Source organism: Pezoporus flaviventris, unplaced genomic scaffold (assembly GCF_033815535.1).
Source record: "Pezoporus flaviventris isolate CSIRO_AGI_PZ_B2104156 unplaced genomic scaffold, CSIRO_AGI_Pfla_v1 ptg000031l, whole genome shotgun sequence".
Lineage (NCBI taxonomy): Eukaryota > Metazoa > Chordata > Aves > Psittaciformes > Psittacidae > Pezoporus > Pezoporus flaviventris.
In genome coordinates, this window is record NW_026892579.1 from 63,638,240 (window position 1) to 63,662,995 (window position 24,756).

General features: G+C 42.0%; 1 protein-coding gene across 3 annotated transcripts in view; it reads right to left on the reverse strand.

Moving 5' to 3' along the window:
• Positions 1 to 1,365: 1,365 nt before the first annotated feature.
• PLCB1 (phospholipase C beta 1) overlaps positions 1,366 to 24,756 on the reverse strand; it is a 401,428-nt gene continuing 378,037 nt past the window's right edge. For 2 of the 3 annotated variants that reach the window (XM_061461564.1, XM_061461567.1), the window contains one exon: positions 1,366 to 4,650. In XM_061461564.1, the coding sequence (XP_061317548.1) occupies positions 4,420 to 4,650 (231 nt within the window). In that variant the 3' untranslated portion in view covers positions 1,366 to 4,419. Of the gene's footprint in view, positions 4,651 to 24,276; positions 24,342 to 24,756 lie in introns of all 3 variants that reach the window. The other variant, XM_061461566.1, reaches the window with a different exon arrangement.

Sequence of the window (24,756 nt, forward strand, 5' to 3'; positions counted from 1 at the left end):
CTAATGGGGCCTCAGCAAACCCCACTCTTAATTTCACCCTGCACTGCTCTTCCTTTGGGCAGGAAACACCTATTTTTCTTTTCTTTCACCTCATTTCTGTCCCGCTCTTACTCCCCTCTGTCAAATTCACAGGCTCAACTTTCAGCTGTTCCTCCTTTCCTTGCCTGCTTTTACCTTGTGCCGGGTCCATCCCCCTCATCAGAACCCATCTCCCCACACCTCTTCTAGTGAGCAATTTGACTGTAACTGCCTTGGAGACTATTTATTTTAATAGGTATATCCCTTAATACACTGGATTAATATACCTGCTTATCTCTTCTCCCAGAGATAATTTTTCACATTGTAAATTAAATAGGAAAATGCAAGTCAAAAGCCAAAGGAATAGATTTATTTTCCAGTGCTCTCAGTGGAAGGCCCCTGCAAAGGTACATTTCATAGCACATATATAATTGCATATATGATTAGTGAAACAGTTGGGGCATTGGAAGGGAAGTGAGGCCGAGGCAGTGTATCAGTCTGGCTGAAACCCCCTCAACAGCCGTTCAACAAAGCCTGGCCTGTAAGTCACTAAGTTTTCTTACCAGTTCATGGGCTGCAGGACGCTGGTTGTTCAGAGCACCAGTAGATGCAGGTTTTGCTTTTGCTGGGAGGGGCAGGGATGGATGCTGTGAATGCTCCATCCCTGGCAGTGTTCAAGGCCAGGTTGGACGAGGCCTTGGGTGATATGGTTTAGCGTAAGGTATCCCTGCCCACTGCAGGGGGGTTGGAACTGGATGATCCTAAGGTCCTTTCCAACCCTAACGATTCTATGATTCTATGATTCTATGCCTAGGCACATGCATGAAGAAGAGAAGCTGCGTGGAGACCTCATAGCAGCCTTCCAGTATCTGAAGAGGGGCTATAGGGATGCTGGGGAGGTACTCTTCATTAGAGACTATAGTGACAGGACAAGGGGTAATGGGTTAAAACTTAAACAGGGGAAGTTTAGATTGGATATAAGAAGGAAGTTCTTTACTGTAAGGGTGGTGAGGCACTGGAATGGGTTGCCCAGGGAGGCTGTGAATGCTCCATCCCTGGCAGTGTTCAAGGCCAGGTTGGACAGAACTTTGGATGACATGGTCTAGTGTGAGGTGTCCCTGCCCATGGCAGGGGGTTGAAACTGGATGATCTTAAGGTCCTTTCCAACCCTAACTATTCTATGATTCTATGAACTCCTTGTTCTGCTCATTGTGAACACAAGAGCCTGCAGGGAAACATCATTGGCTGCTGGTGGCTTTGCCCTTCCTGGGAACAAAGGTCTTGGAGGTCAGGAAGGTCTCCTGAGTCAACTGAGGCTCTCGAGTCAATGAACAGAGAAAACAACTGTCTTGTGTTAAGAAATTTTATTTGTCCTTTGGATCTGTAATGTAAGCACATAAAATTACAAGTGGAAGAAACATCATGCCACAAAATTGCATAGAATTTTTACAAAAATGTGAATTATGCCTCTGAAACAATCCATAGATTGAGGAACCGAAAAAATATGTACATGTTAACTGAAATACTTCATCCTACTTGGAAAGCAAATCATCAAGGCCTAATCAATCACAGACACTAGTAATACAATGTACAAGAGCAACACTGATTTCAAAGAAAGGCAAGCAGTGATGTCCCTTTAGTTATCTTTCAGTGACTGTTTAGCTAATACATGAGCATTAATGAACATAATTATGAACATGTTAAATCTAAAACGTCTGGCCTTCAGTAGGACTTTTAAAATTCAGTTGATACTGCCAAAACCAAGCTATTTTCAGTAGTGTAAAGATATCTGAAGTGCACAACCTAGTTTAATATAGACAGCTCTATTCTATACAGCAGAAAGTCCACGATACAGCATTTCCACACATTCAACACGGAACAAGGCAAAATACATAAAAGGCACAAGACTTGCACATCATAAAGACCCCTTTTTTTTTTGTTTTCATTATCTTACTCTAGTTCAAGTAATATCAATATTAAATGATATCAGTTTCACTGAAATAGATTGAACAATGCAAGATGTACAGCGTTACACACTACCTTACACCCGCAGAAAGTGGCACTGTACAGATATAAAAAAACGTGAGTACAGGAAATGGTCAAATACAAACGTACTGTAAAATGACTACAGCTGAGAGTATAATTCATCCAACCGGTATATTTATGTACTCTGAAATATAAATAAAAGGGTAAGTGGGATTTGCCCGAGTTTGAAGACTGTGGTGAAGTCCTGGCTCCGCTGCAATTCAAAGGAGCTAAGATTTGACCGGGAAGCCTGCGCTGTACAACGGTTTCTGTAATGCAATAGTCCTCAGTTGTACTGTGAACACTGCTATCAGTTCATTCTTCTAATAGCTGAGACAATATGTCCTTTTGACTTTATAAAATGCAGCATTACATCTCGACTCTCTACCTTTTCAATGAGTGATTGAGTTCAAAGTGCAAAACAAGGAGTTAACAGAGGATTCACCTTTCCTAGCATTAAGATGAAAGTCAGATTGTTGAATTTCATGTTCACTAATCTCCTCATTGTAAACCAGAATAGTTTCATCCAAAATACGACCTCCAAACAATGTGCAATTTTTCTTTCTTTCTACTCTTTAAGTTTAAAAAAGAAACATCAAAATACTGTTTGTTTTCCAAGATTTGAACTTATATATATACACACACCATTATTTAACTGGAAACTTAAGCTTGATTTGTATTTTATTGCTTAAATTTAAATAAAATAAGTTACTTTAAAGTACTAAAATCCTGAGGGAATGGAAGTAAAGTAACTTAACTGTTACGATGTATTAAAATGCCTCCCTATGTCACAGACTGCTTTATCCAAGGGCTTTCCTGATCTTGCAAACATTAATGTGACTGTCACTCCCCACATGAGCTGTGCTGAGCCCAGTTTGCAGGATCAAGCCCCTCAATGCAGATCTGCATCTTTGGACCTAGTTTATCCTTTGCCCTAAAACGCCTCCTTGCAACAACTGAGGGAAAGAAAGGCCTTTACCATCATGCATTGGCTTGGGTACAGATAAGAATCTGTCCCTAATGTTTCCCAATTCCTATTTCTGTTAGTCTGGGAATGCAGAGAATTTCGTCACCTTTTCAAATCTCTTGACTCGCACAAAGTGCCTCTGTCGTCTGATAGAAATGTCTCAAAATGTGCTGTTACTTCTCTCATGCATATCATACAGTACACTAACTTTGATTGTTCTTACTTTAAGTAGTCAGTTAAATGGATTAATATACATTTTTAAATAACAGTGATCAGGTTTTTTATAGTTTGCTTTTAAATTTCAGACCTTCGTAAAACTGAACCTCAGTCTTAAAAATAATGGAAGATTCTGTTAAATTTCAAATACTGTAGTCCTAAACATTTTATAATCCTATCAAATTCAGTAAGCTTAAAATATGATACTTAAAATCAATACTTCTGAGTCTGCAAAATATATATCAAATTTATATTCTAAAACTACTTTGATTTACAACACTAACACCACAAAAAAAAAGAATTTCATGATTCAGTGACTATTTTCTAGCAGTATATCCCAGATGTTAGCTTTCAGAAAGATTCTCTCTACCCACGTATCCCTGAAGCATTTCCTTTGGCCAAAAGACCACGCTTACTTCAAAATAGAAACATGCTGCGTGTGTACTGACTGATATGTGTGCACATATAGCTATATATATATACACACAAACATATATGCACTCACACAGTCTAAGGAACACAGATGCACAGATGTACACAGACACCAGCAATCCCCAGGCAGAGTTCTTCTCCTTGTTTTCCTCTCGTCCCCACAGTTCCAAGAATTTTCAGCAGCAAATAGATTTCTTTCCATGTGATAAACATCATCTCAAGACAGCAAGCCACCAGTGCTTGCAAAGCTAAAAAGGATTAAATGTTTCAGTGCAAATGTAAAATGATGGTACAGCTGTCAAGGTGCAGTTAGAAAGAAGGAAACAAATATGATTAAGTACTGTAACAATATTCTCTAGGATCTGTATTAGTTTGGAGCACTTTGCATTGGCACTTCCAAAAGAAATCTGCACACATTTGTCTCTGTACAATACACTGGTCTTCATTAAACATTCTTAGCAGTGAACATGGCCACAAAATTACCCATTGTAAATTGACCAAAAAAAAAGGAGAAAAAAGAAGAGAGGATGGTTAACATATTAATTTTCCCATTACAACTGCACTAAGCTTTAGAATAATAATAAGGTGAAGAATGAGAATGAAGACCTTTGCACAATACTTGATATAAAATACTCCTTGTGGGAAATGTGCGCTTGAATGCAGATTCCTCCTGCCCCCCCAGATGCTGCAGCGGGAGCTCACATCGGGGTCACAGAGCTGGGCAGCGGCGCGCCTCGGTGCACTGATTGTTTCCTGGGCAGTTAAAAAGTAGTATCAAACGCCTTTTCTGGGTTATCTTCTTCCAATTCCTCTTCACTTTGCAGAGGTTTATGATTTGATTTTCCACTGTCGGATGCCAGGGAAGAGGGGGCAGAACTGTGGTCTCCATCGTCACTGATTTTCCCTTTCATGGCTTCCTGTACAAACTCCAGAATTTCCAAAGGCAGTCTTTTGAATTTGTCTTGGTATTCCTGATCAAGTTCCACCTGCAACTACAACAAAAAAGACAAGCTGTCTTCAGGTGTATCCAATGCCGCCAGTGCTACAATATGGGGCAGGTACCACACAAGGCAGGGGAGGAGGTTAGTAATACATTTTTGCAGGATTAAACAATATATTCCTTTTTTTTTTCACATTAGTGCCACACATCCAATACACCTGTGGATTTCCATGCAGTCATAGCAAAGCTGAAGGAACGTGCGGTCATTTGTGGATAAGGCTGGTTTTGGGTACCATCCGTGGGTACCCAAATCCATGGATTTAACTGTATTGGTGTCCATACTCCCACTGGTGTTCACAAGACCCGATTCAAGTGCAGTATGGACCACGGACAAGCCTTTCAAAGAGCAAGGCCTTTATTAAGCATCAAGTAGCTAATCACACATTAATCACACCACAAACATTGCTCTGGGAACAATATCATAACTTTTGCCAGATTTCAAGGGTTGGAGAAACCATTAGGAAAAAGTCAGTTGTCAAAAGGGAGGCAAAGAGGGAGGGAAAAGAAGTTAAATCACATTTCTTAGGGCCAGATCATGGAAAGTTACATTATCTGATTAATGCAGTATGAGTCTTGGACATTATTGGGGAAAAAGTGTCATATCATCAACAGGATGCAAAAGGCATGCAGAAAGAAATCTGGCTATCAGTCTTCAGGAAGCTGTGGGTCCTTTCCCAGTATTTATTTGTAGAGCTTTTGTTTTTAGTGCCCATATTAGGATCTGTACGATCTGTTCTTTAAAACACATCAATGTGTATGAAGGTTTCAGCTGAAGACAAAGCCAATTTTTTCATCGTGACCAACATGAGCACGGCAGGAAGCAGAAGGGGTAAGTTCCAAAGCCAAATCCGCTCCATCCATCCAACCAACCATCCATACATCCACCCACCTTCTTAAAAAGAGGGAGTCAGGTTCTGCTAACTGTAGCTGCAGCAGTTTTGCAATAGTTTCTTGGGCAACTGTATTTTGAGCTGTATTTTTTTCCAGGATGCATGAAGGTGCTATGAATTCTGATCCTTCAGCTCTATGCTTGAGTCTGTCCTATCTGGTTTCAAGTCTCCTTCACCCCATTGCAATGGCTCTCAGCAGGTAATACAGATTTTCACTTGAACATTAGGACCTCTGCTAGTCTTACCATCCTTGACCTGTCCACAGCACATGAATTTACTGCTATCCCTCCCTCTGAGCCCCTCCCATCCCATTCCCCATGCTTCTGTCCTGGTTTTCATCCTCCATCTCTGACTTTATTTTTGTGAGGCCTCTTCTCCTTTCTCCACATATGCAAGTCAACGTCCTTAGCTCACCTGGTCTAGTTCTACATTCCTTAATTAGACAAATTTTGCAGCTTTTCTTCCTCAAGACCTAGGATCTAGCTTTTCCCTTTTGGCTCCCTGCCTTCTTTCTGGCAATTTGCCTGCTGTCCTGGCCTCAGTTTCCCAACTCAGTGTCATAGCACTGATAAACACTGAGTCTGAGGCACAAATAGTTCCATTAAATGCACCCTGACACATCAATGTCTGTATGAACAATCACTACCATAACATCCTTCTTCTATCTGGAACCTTTCTTTTTTTTCCCTGAACTTCGTTTTCTGGCTTTTTCTTTAGAGACAGATTTTTGAAGGATCCTCCTTTTGTCTCCATTTTGATAACACTTCCTGTATTGTCAGGGGAACAGATGCTGATCCTCTCTCACTGCCCAGCTCACCAGTGGAACCCTGCAGCCCCAGGACTACCCTGCTGCTGCCCAGGAAACTTCTAAGCCACTGAGTGGCCACATCCGCTGTGGTCCCTGCTTTAGAGTGATGGCAGCATGGCACTCACAAGGTCATATCGCAAACCCAAAGATTATGTTGTAGGCTAAAGGTCTGCCATTATAGTGCCATCATGCTTTTGGTTACAGTTCACTGCTAAGCGCCCTCACTGCTTCAAAAAACAGGAGGGAGGGAAGGGAAGGTGAGTCCTGTTTATTTATGACAATTCCCCAAAGATGCTGTCACAGTCAGAGGGGGATTTGTACCAAACATGGGACAAAATATTCCTTGGGTTAATCAGAAAGAGCAGCAATGGCAGAGGTAGTGTTGGGTTCATGGTTGGACTCTGTGATCTTAAAGGTCTTTTCCAACCTAAACAGTCTCATGATACTACACGTGCCAAGTGCCACAGTCTTTCCTTGTTCAGGAGTGCCTGCAGCTGGGCTCTGGGTTGCTGATGCAGGTACGTGGCAGTGTCTGAGCACCCCACAAAGCCAGATACAGTTCCTGCAGGGAGAGGCAGCTCTGCATACAGTATGTTTTATACATCTAGGAATTGTGGGAAAGGATCTGGAACACTGGAAATCAAAGCTTTATAAAAGGGCATGAGTTTATACAGAAGTGTCTGAGCCAGAGATGAGCTGCTGCATTTTCCCACCTCATTGTCATACATGGAATTACTGAACTTGTAAATGTTGGGCACCTCAGGCATCAGAGGAAAAACGTAAAATCAAAAGTCAGAGAAGATCTCTCAGCTCTCAAATTGCTTCAGAACCTTGATTTGCTTAATTAGGTTTAAGAGCAATGGAAATACTTGAAATCCCTCAGAAATTGAACGTTATCTGAACCCAGTGCAACCATAAGTGTGTTGTTAGATAGCAACTGTGTCTAATATTCACATCCTAAAGCGCCTCCAGTGGATAATCCCTCCCTAAGTAAAGCGTTTAATAGAAATGACATGGATCTGGAGCTACCTCTCTCTCTTCGGTGTCTCCAGAGACAGTCTATATAGATATCTAATCATGAGAAGGTTGAAGTTAGTTGAGAAGGAGCAGACAGCAGACAAGGAGGGTTGATTAAAACTGCATCAGTGTGTAAAAATGAGTTTGCTTTTTGATTTCAAAGGCACTGTCAGTCCTTCCCTTTGCTTGGCCCCAGACAAGCACCTCGGAGCCCATTCCCTGACTCCCAAGCCATTACACGACACTCTGGCTGCAATAAAGAGCACAACGGGTGAGCCTGGGCACAACTGCCCAGTCCCACTGCCAGACCTGACCTTCCTCAGCAAGCCTGGGGCTTGCAAACCCATGGCAGTCTCACAGGGCATCAGTTATGATCTTCCTTAAACCCCCAGCCCTAGCACAACACTGGCAACCAGCTGCGGGTCAAGGTTAAAGAAACAAGTTGCCCTGCTTAAACCAGCTGGCTCAAAAACCCCAGCTGTTTTTATTTTAAAAGCCTGAGTTTTTTATATTAGACAACATTAACCACATTCTGAGGCTTTACAGGGACATACAGCTCATCCGCTAATGGAAAGCTGCCCTCCTAGCAGTTCATCATGTGTATCTTTTACTTGGCTTGCTGACTGCATGACAAAGTACCATGTCAGTGAGTGTGTAAGTAAAATCCTCTTTGCACAACTAGCATCCCACCAGACTCCAGCCCAGCATGGCCTTATGGTTCTGTCTGCTGTCCCCCTTGGTTGCCTCCCATCACAAGTCCACCTACCCCCATTTCTCTGTTCTCTAGCTACTGAACAAAGTGACCTACACTTGCTTGTAGGATTTTGAAGCCAGACAAGAGGGGGAAATGAGATTGGTGAGTAGACGGGCAGATTGTTATCTAGACCACTGTTCCCATTAACACGAAAACCTTTTTCCTTCTGTTATCTCACTGTCTGCCCTCTTATAGATCCTATGTCCTCTCTTTAACCCCCAACAAAAATGATTTATTAATACCACCTCCATGCAGCTTTAGTGTACCCCCTAAGGGGTTGGACGCTTGATTTCTTGTTCAGGTAAATCATGCTCTCATGTACTTTACTTTCAGGCAGTAAGTTAAAGACTAAATATTTGGAGCCATCATTAAGTGTTTTCAATGCGGTCACTGGGGATGTAAAATGAATGTGATGGCTGTGGCCAGAAGCTCTAAGTCTTGAATATATGCTTCTAGCTACCTGCCTTTTAGTCTATTTACCCAACAGGGCTAGTTAAAAACATCAGCAGATATTCACATCAGCTTTACAAAATGGGTAAGTATCAGTATGACCATCCCTGAGTTCCGGAAGGAGAGAAATTAAGTTTAGGTAGGGATCAGCTTGGGAGGTGCCATCGTAGTTGGGAAGAGTTCTCCTCCACCTTATTTATGTGATCACTTATCAAACCAGACATACACCAACACAGGCTTGTAACAGGCTGTGCGCTACTGGGCTACTGAGTTGTCCCACTCAAAATAACAGCAGATATGGTGAGGCTTTGATTGCAACTGTCCTGCCTTTTCACTATACCCCACAAGGGTCTATTTCCATAGGGAAGCTGTGTCTGAGAGGCCCTTTGTCTGCAGGCAGCCATTAGGCAGTGTGGGTGACCAAGGGCTCACGCACCTTTGTGTCCTGGATGAACACCACAGTGTCCTTTGAACCTACAGCCCCTTGCCATAGGGACAGAAATCGAGCAGGGCTTTACATTACTAAGCCCGTGCCTCAGAGCTCCTGGTGGCCAGCCAGCTGCCCACCTGATCTGTTGACATTCCCTCTCAATTCCAAGGGTCATCATTCAGAGAAAGACCTCAGCAACCCTTTCCTTGGAATGTGGGAGGGGAAAATTAATATGGTCATTCAGCTTAAAGCAAGGAAAATGCACTCAGAAAAGGAAGTGGGAGGTATTATTAAAACTATTTAAAGCGTTCATACCTAGCTGTTACTATTAACTACCAAAATAATATAGCATTAAAATAGCCACCACAGTAACTGTGATCAATGAAGAATTACAGAAGCAGAAGTGCTGGTTTGAGACCATCCTGACCAAGTCCCTGTAGACTTTTGCATATTTTCAAGTGATCTAATGAACTTCCGTTTCTTTCAAGAACAGATTAAAACCATCACATGAGTGACACAGTGTTGCCAACACCAGTTACCAGGAGGACTTGAAAACAGTGGGTGGATGCACAGCACTGCTTCCCTGTGACCTCCTCCCCCTTGCTTTGCCAGCCCAAGGGAAAGGGGGGCTGTGGAGGAAACATGTTTAACCCATCTCCCTTCCTGCCACAGCAACACCTTTGAAGCTGTTAACATGAGCCCTGCTGCTCCTTCCCCTTGTACCTTAGAAGTAGCATTTCAGAAGTTAGTAATGAAAGTGTTTTCCAAACACTTTTTCGCTCTCTTCCTTCCACACAGGGCTTGAGGAACCTCATGCTTGGTCTGCACAGCAGTGAGACCTCAGAGAATCATTCTCCTGATGTCACATCCCATGCTAGTGGCAGTTATCTGATGCAAACCCAACCCACTTCCACATGGACTGGGATTTGTTCCAGCTCACATGGTTTGTAGAATATACTTTCAACTCAGAAATAACAGAAGGGTCACTATTTCAAAAGCATCTGAAGAATTAATCTCTGAGCAAAGATGTTTGAAGAAAATCATGTCTGAAACACAACTTGTTACACATTTTGGTGAAAAACTCCAACCAAAATGCAATTTGATTGAATCAAAACCATTAATTGTGGCCATGCTTGTTTTGATGAAGTTCTTCCACTGCAAAAATTTGATATGACTCCAAGTAAACTATTTTAAGCCTCAGCTTTTCCATTCCGGTCACAATTTTAAGGCCAGTTTCTTGAGCTTTATGTTTCTTTCATCTCTCTTCTGAAATCTTTCTTATTTTGCATTATTCATAAATACTTTGTTTCCCTGATCACACTGTTTCTTTCCATGAATGATGCAATGAATTATGAATGAAAAACAATCCAAACACCCTGGCTCAACAATCCAGGTAAATACACACTCTGAAGGCGAAACAGTTCGGTATCTCCACTGATCTCTGGCATTTCCAACAGCAAACTCTTTATGCTTAAGTTTTTAAAAGCTTTTCACACTTTTTGAGTTCTGACTGCAATTTTACGTTGCATTATTTCCCCTTGAGGCAGAGGGCAGCAAAATATCAAAACAAGGACTTTTTGGGGTGTATTTGGTTACTGTATTCAATCACCAGTTGAAATACGATACTGATTTGCATCCATATTTTGCATCCATTCATGTGGCACTACCCACATGCAGTATAATATTTAATTCCACATACACAGTACCTGTTCTTTTTGCTTTTCTGATGAGAACCTCAGCTGCATTCATTTCATCTGTGCAATCTCAGCAGAATGTATTCTGACAAGAGGCAAGTGCTGGTCCCTGCACAGCTGCTAACAAAAGGGGGACTTCAACCTCTCCAAGCTATTTCTGTTGAGCAAAGCTCCCATTTTCCTTTTCAGATGTCATTGTGAATGTTTATTTTGTTAACACCACCAACACTCTTTTCACTGGCCAGGGAATGCGTATTGCGACAGCAATACTGGTCTGAGATTGTGGCCCCTTTCTCACTCCTCCCCTGTTGCTCTAAATCTGCTAAGGCTCCAAATACTTATTTTTCTTCCTGCAAAGGTTTGACCCAAGTGCCTAAAGATAATTCTGAATAGAGGATTTGGGGCTTTTAATACTGCATCAGACAACAAATATGCATAATGTCAGCGACCTCAATTTAGCTTCCAAAATAGCACATGGAGGACTCCCAGATTAAGGGTACAGAGAACAAGCAAGCTGCTGTTCTGATGCTTTTAATTTTTAGAGCTTACTTAATTAGAAAGCCATTCTGGAGGGATACGGCATTAAAAGACATATGAGTAGCAGGAATTGTTAAAAGCAGATGGAGGCTCAGTAACAGGGAGAGTGAAATTGAGGAACAGAGCTCAGGGATCAAGTGATTTATAGGCAGCAATTTTTGTTTAATTGGAAACAGTAGGACTTCTTATTAAGGACCATGTTATTCTTTCCACTAAACAGATCTCTGCTGGTAAGGCAAAGGAGAAACCATGGCTTAGTTGTCCTCACGCCTCATGGCTCCACCCTTTGAAGCACTCAGGGTGACTTCAGGTGAGGACAATGGGTTTGAGCAGACCCAGGACTCCCCTGCAGGACCTTTCCATAACAGACATATCCGCCTCCTCCAGCGAGAAGAATGGCCCAAAGAAGGCAGCTGGGAAATGCAGTTTCTTGGGAAGATGTTTATCCAGGCCTGGGAAAGGGGTTAACAACTCCACATGTGCAGAGGACACTTAGATGCTATCTTTTTCTCCCAGTGACTGCAAGCAAGTGCATAAAGAGACATGCTACCATGCTAACATCTTAACATAGCTGCTCAAGGACAATATAGCTAAACAGGAAACAAAACCTTTCAGGTAGCTGAGGTTTTATCTCAAAAGGTGCTGAAGTATGGAATCATTAAAGAAAACTGAAGGGCACTCAGTATCACAGATGGCACAAGGAACAGCACAGCACTAGGTGAATGACAGCTGGCCTGGGAATGTCTTTACAGTGACAGGAAAGCTCCCATTAATGATTCCTGTCCCCAGACAAGGACATCTCAGTCTCATTACTTTTCAGACCATGAGAAACACAAGGGACACCAATTCCAGGACTTTCTCTCTGGCAGCCCCACACTCTTTTATCTCCCAAATGAAGCTCTCCTAGTCCTTTACACAAGGTCTAACACACCAACCCGATCTTCCCACCCTGCAAGGCCTCATTCCAGAGACTGGTAATAACTTGCTTGGGAATAGCTTGCTGAGGAGTAACTGTATTTTTCACTGATACACTAGTGCCACATTTGCCTTCCCATGTCAAGAGGTTGCTCAGTCCAGATACTGTCCTTCAGAACCTGTCCCAAGATGGGTGTGAAAAAACTCACTTTAACACCCGAAGCATGTCACAAACCAAAGTGTCTCGAAACTGTATGCTGTTTTATCTTCACGTATTCATATACTACCCCTTCAACTTCCCCTGTTATCTTCCATGTTTCATCTGGTGATTTGATGTGCCTCCCTAATGTACAAGTCCCCATGTAAATGAATTCTTTAATATCTGCTGTCTCAAGGCATCAGACTGTAACCTGAGGGCCTTCATCAGTCTGTGTTTCCACCTTTATTAACTGCAACCTCAATTAAACCAACGGGACCTGGGCTCCTAGGGGTTAACACTCTCATCAAGAAACTCGTATCTTCTTTCTGTATAGTAAACCAACATCTATTCCAAGAGCTAATTAAAACAACATCTGAGTGATGAGATGCCCATCAGTTTTGCCCAGGTTACACATGTATTATATATGCATATGCCTGTACTGTACCTCTGCTGAGAAGTTTTGAGTTAGAGAAGCTCCTTACAGCAAAAGCATCAACTGGTGATCATTCCTTACTGACAGTTGTATTATCAGTAGTAATTTCAGATCTCTTGCATCTTCTTTAAGGAGAGAGCTCTTACTGAATGCTGTGGGAGGATTTTCTTCACAATCACTTTTGTTTCCCACTTCTTCATCAGTACAGCAGTATATTCTCATGCAAAGCCCTGCACTGTGCCTTGTAAGCTGTATACTTGGAATCGCTCTTCTTTTCTGATGACTATTTTGTGTAATTGTTTCCTTTTGTGGATAAAATGCTTTCTTAGGCTGTCAAGTGTTTTTTTGTAGGCTCCATAAATACATGACCTATGCATCTCAGGATGCATATGAATAAAGATAATCTGAGCTAGTTTGAATGGGGAAGAAAAACCCTTTTTTATGAGCATGTATCACATTTTAAGGCTAATTCTGCTCTTTTTCATTATCACTGCACTAAGTTAGCTTCACTGCAAGTAAAAGAGAATCTGCTCAGTTCCAGTGCAATAAATCCACAGAAACTCCACTGAAGCCTCATCTATCATCAGAATCTTGGGGTGGATCCATGTTAAATGACTCTAGTGACACAGCTCAAATAGAGCTTCTTAACTGATCCTTTTATGAAGTACTGCCCATATTTTGGATACTGTCTTCAAAACAAACAACATAAAATCCCACAAAGCATCCACTGCCTTCTAACAAGTTATTTTTTTTCCACTTCCATGGAAAGGCCCCCTGTGAACAAGCAGCTGAGTGTCCAACAGCACAGACCTTGGAAGAGTAGCAGTGTTGTAATTCTCAGCTCAAGAGGTCATAACAGTCCCTTGGAAACTCCTTTAAAATGACATCTTGAGGTTATACAGCAACAGTATATTCCAGAAATGCTTCAAATCCCCGGTGGACCGGAGGACATGGGACTCTGAGAGCTGCACAGCACCACAGCAGTGAGCAGGATGTCTCCAGGGGGCCCTGGAATCTGTGGGGCCACTTTATGTATGATGTCCTTTGTCTAAAAGCGGTGCTGTCCCACAGAGTGAGAGATTCTGGCTATATTGTAAAGAGGGGAGAGACAGGAAAAGAAATCTTCAGGTGCTGAAGGCCTCCTGTGTGAGGGCTCAGGAGCTGATGAAGTACACGTAGAATCATAGAGTCATAGAACAGTTAGGGTTGGAAAGGACCTTAAGATCATCCAGTTCCAACCCCCCTGCCATGGGCAGGGACACCTCACACTAAACCATCTCACCCAAGGTTCTGTCCAACCTGGACTTGAACACCGCCAGGGATGGAGCATTCACAACTTCCCTGGGCAACCCATTCCAGTGCCTCACCACCCTTACAGTAAAGAATTTCTTCTTTATATCCAATCTAAACTTCCCCTGTTTAAGTTTGAACATGCTACCCCTGTCCTATCACTACAGTCCCTAATGAATAGTCCCTCCCCAGCATCCCTATAGGCCCCCTTCAGATACTGGAAGGCTGCTATGAGGTCTCCACGCAGCTTCTCTTCTCCAGGCTGAGCAGCCCCAACTTCCTCAGCCTATCTTCACATCTGAAAAACATGTGGTGAAACCACACCACAGCTTTTGGACCCTTGCCTAAGCTGAACTCTGAATACAGCCCAACAAAGTGCTTGTCAGTCTCTCACATCCACCTTGCTAATAGATAATTACAGCGTTACCTGTGCCTGACTCTTGGCAGGACACCTGTAACAGGTACCATCAGAAAATTCCTTCCAAGCACTGAGATTTTTCCTCAAACATAGCAATGAAAAGGAAATAAATAATCTATTTCTCTTTCTTTAGTGGCATCACTGTGCTGCTCAGTGGAAAAGGAACACAGTCATCCTATGATTAAGTCTGGCACCTCCTTTACTGCGACACCCTGCTCTGCCTTTCTTACTCAGCCCAGCCTCTCAAGCCTGAGTATTAAGAGCTCCTAACACACATTGAGGTCTGTGTATCTTGAGAGGGCTTGTTTCTTAAGGTGCATGCTCACTATAATTGCCATGTCATCGATAATTGTCAGAGAACTGCACGGAGGTTTAGAAGCCGTCATCAGTTCAAACAGCAATCACACTGATAAAGCCTTAATGCTGCACTTTGAAGTTTACCTTGCACTGACTATAGCTCTTCACATCAGAAAGCCTCTGTGGGATGGCTCCTTGCTGAAAAGTCTGCTTGGAAAATTACTGAGCAGTCAGCCCTTGTGTTAATATCCTGTTAAAAATGAATGTTTCTAGACTAGAAAGCAAGCACGCTCTGAATAAAGATCAAAGCCCTGGAAGTTTCTTTGAAAATCTTTTCAAGTAGTTGCAGTCCTGTAATCCCTTGTAACAACGAAGGCTATTCCAAAATATTTCCCAACTCATTAACAACAGGAGCCTGGCTTCCTCTTTACTATTAGCAGAGATGGGCACTGACTTTCCTCAAACACGAGCCAATGTAGTGACTGACCCATTATTTTCTAACATAACAAGCTAATGACAAAAATCAGAGCCTGGCAGAAGTTTAGCAGCAGAGATGGAGCTTCTGTCCCTCATTTTCCATCTTCCAGAAATGATTTTCCATTTCCCAGTGGCTTAGCCTGTGTAATTTCAAGTGTCAGAAAGTTTTGAGGCTGAGTTTAATACTGGCAAAAAGTTGGGACTCGATTCAAATTTATATATTGATGTATATTATGTAATGAAGACCAAATGGAGATGGATCATAGCTAACTAAGGATACACAGCTTAAAACTGTTTATGGCTGCTCTGTGTTTATATATTACTATTATATTCCCATCTCTCTATTTCCACTATGATTTCATCCATATATCCACCACTTCTCATTCCTTTATGTTTCACAACACTCTGGGGTTTTTTGGACTCGAGAAGCAAAATCACTGTGGAATTCTAGCTACAACTCCTAAAAACTTTATAGTTCAATGTAAGAGCAGCACTGCCTAGAGGTTCAACCTCCTTAAAAACAGCCTCAGGGTTTTTACTTCCCGGTACTACAATGAACTTAAAAGGCAAAAATGCTCCTCTTCTTGCCTGTACAGCTATTACTGGATTAAGCAGTACTATGCAATGGGAGGTTAATGGAGCCATCCTCATGATTAAGTTCAAGGGATTAATATGTCAGTTCAGTTGGGTTTTATTTAAACATTTTTCCTAAGGTCATATTTAACACTGACTACTGCAAACTCGAGCAACTCTCTAATTGCCCATGAAGTGAGGAGAAAACTCCATTGCAGTCATGTTCAGCAAGCATCCTGCAATGCAAAAATTGACATATAAGGTAACTTCATAAAGCTGGATAAACAAGACAAAGTCCTTCCCACTGCTGTGCTTGAACTCATGCCCGTTAAAGGGCACACATGAAGTTCACTTAAGTCCACAAGAAGACGCTGATTGACTTTGATGGGTTTTGGATCTACTGGCAACCATGTAAGTGTAGGCACAGAACACTCAGGTCAAATGAAGGAGTCACTGGCACAAAACGGCATGAGGTGCATACTCCTTGCCCAACAGAGATGTGAAGGAAATCTGACTCACAAAGGAGAGGTGCAAAAGCTGCATTTTAGAGGTCCCAACTGTCTTGTCTTAGCAATTTAAGGAAACTGCAAAGCATGAAAGTCTAGGAAACAGGACCAGGCTGCTGCTTAAAATCCCAGCCTGCTTCAACAGACAGGTTGAGATTACAAATTCCGAGATGCCATTCTTGCATCCAGACCTGCCCACCTTTCTCTCTTTGTGTACAACCTGACCTCGGTTTCTTCTGAGCACCTGAGCTCCACGAAGAAGGGAAACCACTGAAGGTGTTTTGCCCTCTTACTGCTTATTGTAGGTGAAGGACTACCACCCTGATCATGCTGTAGCCTGACCAGCCAGCACAGGTTTGAGGTCAGCTCTTCTCAAGTCTAGTGGGATACATTCAGTGAGCTACAGTGACAGGAAATGTGTGTGTCATACTGCTTGCAACTATGGTATGCTTTTCATCTTGCTGTGTATTTGAACATCTTAAAATCCTATTTTAATGATATTGCTAAGAATACAGTCGAATTTTGTGGCCAGACTTTCCTGTTGCCAGGAAAAGGGATATACAAATTCCCTAGAAGCCAGCGGAGACAGGAACATAAGAGATACTACCACTTAAAACTACATAGAAAATCAGTTCCTTTGGTACCTCCCTTCTTCACTGATCTCAGTGGGTCACACTGGGGCCTCATCCAGTTCTCAAGCCTACCACAGGAAGACTGAACTTTTCTGTTGACATCAGTGTGTGCTGGATGTGGTCCTTGGCTTCTCTCCTTCTGAAGTCAATACAGTTCACCAAAGTCTAGTTCACCAGAGGGTCAAGCCTGAACAGAGATGAAGCTCATGGAACTTCCCTAAATCCTTTGCTTTTCTTTCCACTGAGAGGCATGCCATCAGAATGTATAACATGATCTCCTCAGAGCTTCAATTTGTTTTTAATCTGATTTCATTTCTGTGTATCACTATTGGTAGCCTCTATCTTGCAAAAGTTTTGTACCGTGCAAAACCTTATTTAAGGGGGGAAAACAATTGGCAGCAGAACAGAACCTCTTCTCCATGATAAGAACTTATCTTTTTAATGCTCTATCAGGGTTTATTATTACTTCGGTACTTGACATCTTCCAAAAGCATTAAAGAATTCTTGAGAGGTCTTACAACTTTACAGTGTGTTCTCTGATGCCAATTCTGATAAAAATCTAACTAAGATAAGTTTAATGAACACTAGAAAAATAAAGGCCTTTCATAAGTGATCAAGTTATTTGAGGAAGCAGAAGAATACTTACAAACATTGGTTGCTTGGTTTAAAGCTCTGTTTAAAGCACATGCTTGTTGAGGATAACAGAAATGTATCTTGAATTTTGGGACTATTCCAACTGATGGCAGACACGTATCAGAAGTGAATATAATTATTAATAAGATTATATGACTAGTAAGCTTATTGTGACTATAAAATGTCATCTGTTCTCCATCTTATGGAAATGTATTTAGGACTATAGGAATACAAACAGGCATTACATTTCATGGTGGTAAGTCACCTTCTACTCTATATAACAGTAAAAGGATTATTCTGAGTTAGTTACAGAAGTTATTCCTAAGAATTTCTTACCACTCATGTTATTTAAACTCTCTTACACATCAATTAGTTTGAAATAATAAGTCTTTAGGCTATCCATTAATTGCAGCACTGTAGGCAGGATCTGTATTTAAAATTATGCAATGAAAATTAAGCTGAAGCACCAAGCTGCCTTGGCTAACAAGAAAGGTTTCCTCAGCCCTTCGGATAAAGGAGGAGAGATAATGGGGGCACTGAATTCACAGGAGAACTCTTTCTCAGTTTACTATTCTGTCTTGTCACACGTTAACACAGACTACCAAAGCCACAAACCATTACCCACATGTTTCATCTCCACTTTCAGTGCCTTCATTTTCTGATCAAACAGCATGAACAAAACTCCAGTGATTAATGCAAAGGGAAGGAGAGCAACATAGCTAACCTGAAGAACAGATCAAGAGACTCTGCAACAGCATCATTTACAAATACAATGTAAATGTGGATGGGAAATTGAAATAGTTTAGTTACTGTTTTGGAAGTTAGAGGAGGCTGGTTGCAGAGGAACATCTGGTCTATACATCAGAAGAGCCCATTTTTAGTTTCTCCCTTCTGTTATAGCTCAAGGCTCTCAAAGAAGTCTTTAACCCACTCTTTTGAGTCTCACTGGGCAGAACAGACCTTAGGACAACTGAATTTCTCTTGTCTGATCATCTCTTGTGTCACTGAGACACTGCAACTACGATTTGGCATTTGTACCATTGGAGCTGGTTGATGGTGGCACCTTGTCAGAGGTGCGTGGCACATGCTGTCACATCAGTCAGAGCTGCTGCTGCAGCCACTGTCCTCAGTGCAGCCATTAGTTCATAGGGTTTTTTCCCCAAACTCTCTATGCCTGCAGCACGAATAAGAAGTCAAAGATAACATTCAGCTGATTCAAACAGATCTCGGGAATGCTGCCCTTCTGCCACAGGAAATAGGAAAGAAAGCAACTGAAATATTGTGTGTTGAAATGGGTGCCTGACGGGGGTAATCATACCTGAGAGTGATGCTGCTTTAAAGTAGCTCTGTCAGTGTTCTCTGCGTGCTACACCAGCAGTTACAGAGCTGTTCCACCTTTGTGTCCTGTATCCTGTATCCTGTGCTTACTCATACTTTTAAATAAGAAAAGGCAGTCAGCTTTCTGTGTGATGCAGCTCGTTTTATCCTCAGACACTTGCAGTTTATGCTTCTGTGCACAAAGATATCCCCTTGAACATTCAGCCTAGCCTATGAGATTTCCTAATGTCAGCATCCTGCTCTTATAAAAAAACACATTATTATACGCATATTTATTTAAAAAGTGCTCTTCCTAGTATTAATGAATGGTTGTAAGAGGGAAGCGAGGCTGAATCCTGAGTAATCCTCTTGTGACAGGCCTGTGCCCTCATGGATGCAAACACAAAAAGGGGGAAAGGGGAAGGCACCTGGTTTTTAAGGAGATCAAAATAATGACTTCAATGGCATAAACAGAGATTTTGTATAAAAACTCATGTTCCTGTAATATTCATACAAAAGAGAGTTTGTTCAGGGAAGACAGGTACAAAGAAGGTCTCTGGTGAGATATTTATCAAAGATCTTCATTTTTTTTCTGATCTCCAGCATATTGCAGGAGAGAGGCCTGCTGAAAGCCTCTGGGCAATGACAGAATTGGATATGACAATGGATGTTGTCACGGTAGGCACCTACAACAGATGCTCACACCAGCAAGATGGGTTGGTGAAGTTACTTGAACAGAAAACTTTTAGATAGAGCAGAGCACTGGAGCTTTGTAGCAGGCAACGCTCCTATTTACAATATGTACTCTCTGCTTTACTGGTGATTGGATGGGAAAAGACACCCCTACTGCATATAAAAGGCCTGGACCTGTGGGCAGGCTTATTGCTTTTTCACACTATACTGCAGCAGCCAACAGAGAGGATGTAAAATCCTCAAACATGGTTTATATCCCTCAACTAAATCTGCTTGCAAGGGAGTCACAACCATTAAAGTGCAGCTGATATTACAAGAAATAAACCCCAGTCTTAAAAAATCACTTAAAAAATAAAATAGCTGAGTAATAACTTAAAAATGGGATTAATTTCCAACCAATTGGCATTTTCAAGTGGGACCTGCAGTGGTGTCTGAATACAAATGGGGATGAAGGGTACTCTGGGCCAAGAGGAGTTGCTAACACTGACATGGAACTGGGGAGAAACTACTGCAGAATTTGTTCCATTATGTGCCATGCAGAGCATGAGCTCCTGCTCGGAATTACAACAATACCCTGAGGAAAAGGCTGACAGTGACTTATCGTTCCAAGGAGCTTCTACAATTTCCATGCTACTTAGCATTACAGGCTCATATAATCTATCACACCTTAACTTGAGCAGCACCCAAGCTATGTGGTAGAAGGTCTATTACTAAAAGAACAGGGAAGGATTTAATTGCCACCAAGGCCATCAATCCTACCACGAATCTCTGCTTTGAAAACTGAACCTGCAGAATTTTCAGCAGGTGGGAGCATTTTAAGTGTGGAAATTCTACCCTGAGATCTCACTGACCTATATAACACCCCACAATAAAACTGATCCAGACAGACACTTCTAAATATACTAATATAAATAATCTCAAGACCACAGATAAGCTAATGCATACACTCATAGTTTCTAGACATACTAACCTTTAGCATCAGCAGGTTGTGAATTAATTTGCCCTGAGAGCTCCAGTTGTATGTTTTATTCAGGCATTAACACCTACTTTGTGAAAATAAAGCTGTCAGAATGTGAGCTACCACATGCAGTATCATTCCCACAGGCCACTCAGTAATTAAACAAGGAGGCTGACATCGCACTGTGCAGAATTCTGGTTGTGGAGAACAGCTATCAAGAGTTACAACATTCCAGGCTTAAGTAAAACGCCAGCTTGATTCACACAGCACCTGTATATGGCTGAAGCCTCACTGAACAACTCCACCATGCACTTATGTGTTCCTTTGAGACACTGCTTCAAGGATAAGGAAAGTGCAGCAGCAGCTTTTAGGTCCTACTTTTTAGAGCTCTTATGAGCCACCCCTACCCAGCCAAAATGTCCTAGTGGGAAAGCCATTCTGCATGGAATAAAACTAGCTGCATGTTCAGAGCAGGCTTGTAAGTCTACATTCTCTTTTTTTGTCTCAAGAATTTTATGTCAGCTTTCTGCTGTTGACAAACAGAACAGTTAACTAAATGGAAGATTCAGATGATGACTAATAATCAGTCACCAGTGGATTCAGGCAGTTTCTGAATGAAGATTTAGGTAGCTTTTTGCACAGCTCTTATCATGGCTTAGAAGGATTATATGCCTCTCCTGCACAGAAATGTTCTCTAAGGTCATTAGCTTTGTTCAGCCTAAAGCCAGGGTTTCTTACACAGGAGGGTGAGTTGAGATACTCTTTTTACACAGCCTGCTCTCCTCATATCTAGGTACTTCAGAGCACTCAAAGTGTCTTGTCCTGTGGATGCAGCAGTGAGAGCTTAGGGCAGAAAGGGAAGAAAAAGAAGTTGTCTCTCATCATTCTCCTATTTGTTTTGGAGTGAGGTAAACCTCAGGGCAGTGGATTCCTTCACCCCACTTTCGAGATCCCTGCATACTCAGTGCTAATCCATTTTGTTTCCCAGGGAGGGCACACTGAATGGCCACCACCCATAGCTTCTTCTAATACCATTCACTTTACACAGCCTATTAGGGCAAAGTCCTGAGAGCAGGAGAAAGCAAGGGAAAGACTAACTCCAGTGGTGTCGTAAGTGGTTACATGATACCTGCCATGGGAGGCTCTTCTCTGAAGTCTGATTTCCTTCTATCAGTGCAGGAGCAATTGGATTTGCCCAGGTCTGCACCATTCTCCCAAGAAGTCTTTAATTTGCCCCAGGCAGGTGATATGACATTGGCTGCATACTGTTTGAAATGTAAGTGATGTATGATGAGAGCAGCGTTAGAACAAGTACTTCTGATCTTTCAGATGTTCCCTGAGTTGTTTCAAGGCAGCTCAGCTCTAATCCTGCTTTTCAGGGAAGGAAGACAGAACATCTCTCAGGAAGAGAAATCAATATTCTTGTGGCACTTAAACAACAAAGAAATCCCAGTTCCCTAGCAAGCAATTGCCAGTTCAATTTTGCCATCTTCAGCAAGTCACTCTTTTGAATCCTGTCAAGGTGCCAACATATTTATCCTTTCTTTTGTCACACCTACTTTGCTCAGGAAATGTACACTTTTAGTTGCCTTGCCTGTGTTCAAGAGGAAAACAGCATTTATAAAATCAAGGCCTCCCCTAGCAGTTTTAATCTCTAACCTTACCACAATGAGAGAACTAAATAATATTAAGAACTGTGTTATTTTAACAAGTGTTTGAGTAAATGATCACTTAGTTTGGAACAATAAAAACATTTAAATAAACCATAAGCATGCAATGATATGTATAGATACATGAAGAATATGTTGGTGTCCATGTGGGCGGAAGACAGGTGATTCACAGTGAAAAAGCCTGACAAATCAAGTTATAGTCACACTTCATAGATCAAACTTACTTAGCCTTTCAGTATAGAAGTCAATCTGTGTTGTGCAAGGCACAGGTAAACATACAGAGTTGGTTCCTTCTTTCTTGCCAGTACGTCCATAGAAGTACACAAGAAGTATTGAACAACCAAACAGAAAACCTGATACAGGCTGATAAAACAACCCTGGGGAAAGCCCAAGGAACCAACCATGGTGATGCTGGCCAGGAAGCAGAACGAACCACACTCACAGCCAGCATGTGCCTTCACCACTGCTGAAGGTGCATTGCTGCTGACTGGAAGGGGAGTAGTCCCCAGAACTGAGCCTTGGCTGTCATTAGAATCATAGAATAGTTTGGGTTGGAAGGGACCTTCAAAGGCCATCTAGTCCAACCCCCACTGCAATAAGTAGGGACATATTCAAATCAGTTTTAGGAAGGCCTGTGTATTACAGAACAGCTACTAACACCTTGTGTGGAGTGGTGAAAAGCCACAGAAAGACATTCTGTAGCAAGGAGGAACTGCAGCTCTCTTGGGAAGGCTCCTTCTACTCCTGCACATGTGTGTGAGTTGAACCCGAGGACACTGAAAAGCAAACTCTGCCTGCCTGGCAGTTAATGAAAATCCTCTGCATCCAGGTAACTGCAGAAAGGCAGGATTTGTTACCAGATACCATCCTCACTGAGAAGCCATGGCGGTTCTCTCCTCAGAGACAAGCAAAGCATATCAAAGCATTCCGGAAGAAAGCAGAAGGTGAAATAGTAAATTAAAACACAAAGCAAGCAGGATTCACTGATTCAGTGAGAAAGGTGTGTGGCTTATTGCTACCTCCTTGACAGTGAAAGCTCAAGACCTCCTGGCATGACTATATTTACAGGAGGTTCCAGGATGTTTGCTTATACATAATCACGTCTCCTGATAGCAGAGATAACCTCTGAAATAATACTTCATTCTATCAGCATGTTCTAATCATCAGCCCTTCCATAAAGCAACAAAACCCCCTCTTTTATTTCAGTCTGCTTTCATTTTTCTTCCAGGCTTTGCCTGCCTTTCCCCAGTTCTTGTTTATTCCCTTCTTCCTCCCTATAAACTTCACTCTCTTACCTTTAAATCTTTCCCTTTAGGCTTCACTAACCCTGTTTTACTGGGTTCACATTCATAAATTCTTTCTCTTTGTCCCCCAGTTTTTCCTCCCATTCTGGTGCCCTGGTTAAGCCTTTCTTTATCCCATACTCTGGTGTTCCAAATGACAAATCCTTATTTTATCTGCTTGCTCATCTTAATCTTCAGAGGTACCTGGAATTCCTACCTTCCCCACCTTTCCGCCTCTCATACCTCTACATTGAGATGCTCTCAACTCCTACCCCTGTATCCTCCCCCTGCATCAATCTTCTTTACCTCTTCAGAGAGACATTTCATAGTGCCTGGTTGTCTGATCTGGGAGTACTGCAGCTACTGTGAGCAGAGAACAGAGGATATTCTGATGACCCCAAGGGCTGTGGAAAGAAAGCTTTGTATAATCATGCTGTTACACACAGCCCCTGACCGCTGCACTGAGGTGGGGCAAAAGCAGCAATAAATAAAACAGGCAGGGAGACAATGGGGTGGGGTATGGTTTGAAGAAGCCACAAATTGCTTTTACGGTTATAAAAGGGATGTAATGGTCAGTGGCAGCATATGTTATGCAGCTAGCAGATAATAATCAGGGCTAGAATTGCTCCAAGATTTCAGAAGAACCACCAGGCAGTAAATTGTGGATGCTCCTGACTTAGTTTTGACATGTAAAATGAAAACAACATTAGCATTACTAGATAAAAAGGGGAACGTTTCACTCACTTTCACTATAGTCTCATATTCCATTTCTACTTCTGTTTTTCCTCTACTTCTTGTTCTTCTATGCTCTTTAAAACAAAACCAAGGATCATTTCAATTTGATGTGATTAACAGTTACTCTAAGCTGAAATGACATAATTCTGTGCATTACAGTAAAATAACATCTCTTTAATCTATGCACTCAATGAAAAACAAAAGATTACTTCATGCTTCTGTGTGCTGGCTCATTAATATTTGACTTGGTACACGTTAGGCAGAGAAACCAGGCTATTTATCACAACCTCTCACTCCATACTTAAAGAGGACAGTATTTGAGCTGTGGTACGTGGGAGATCCAGTTTAGTTGAAGTTGCAGCTTACACACATCACAAGAAGTGTCAGTTTTTTCTGAGAGGGGGAAAGCAGCATGTCTCTGAAGGCAAAAATGAGCATCAGCCATGCCACCTGAAGTACATGCTTGAAGAAATACCTCTGGCCGTTGCA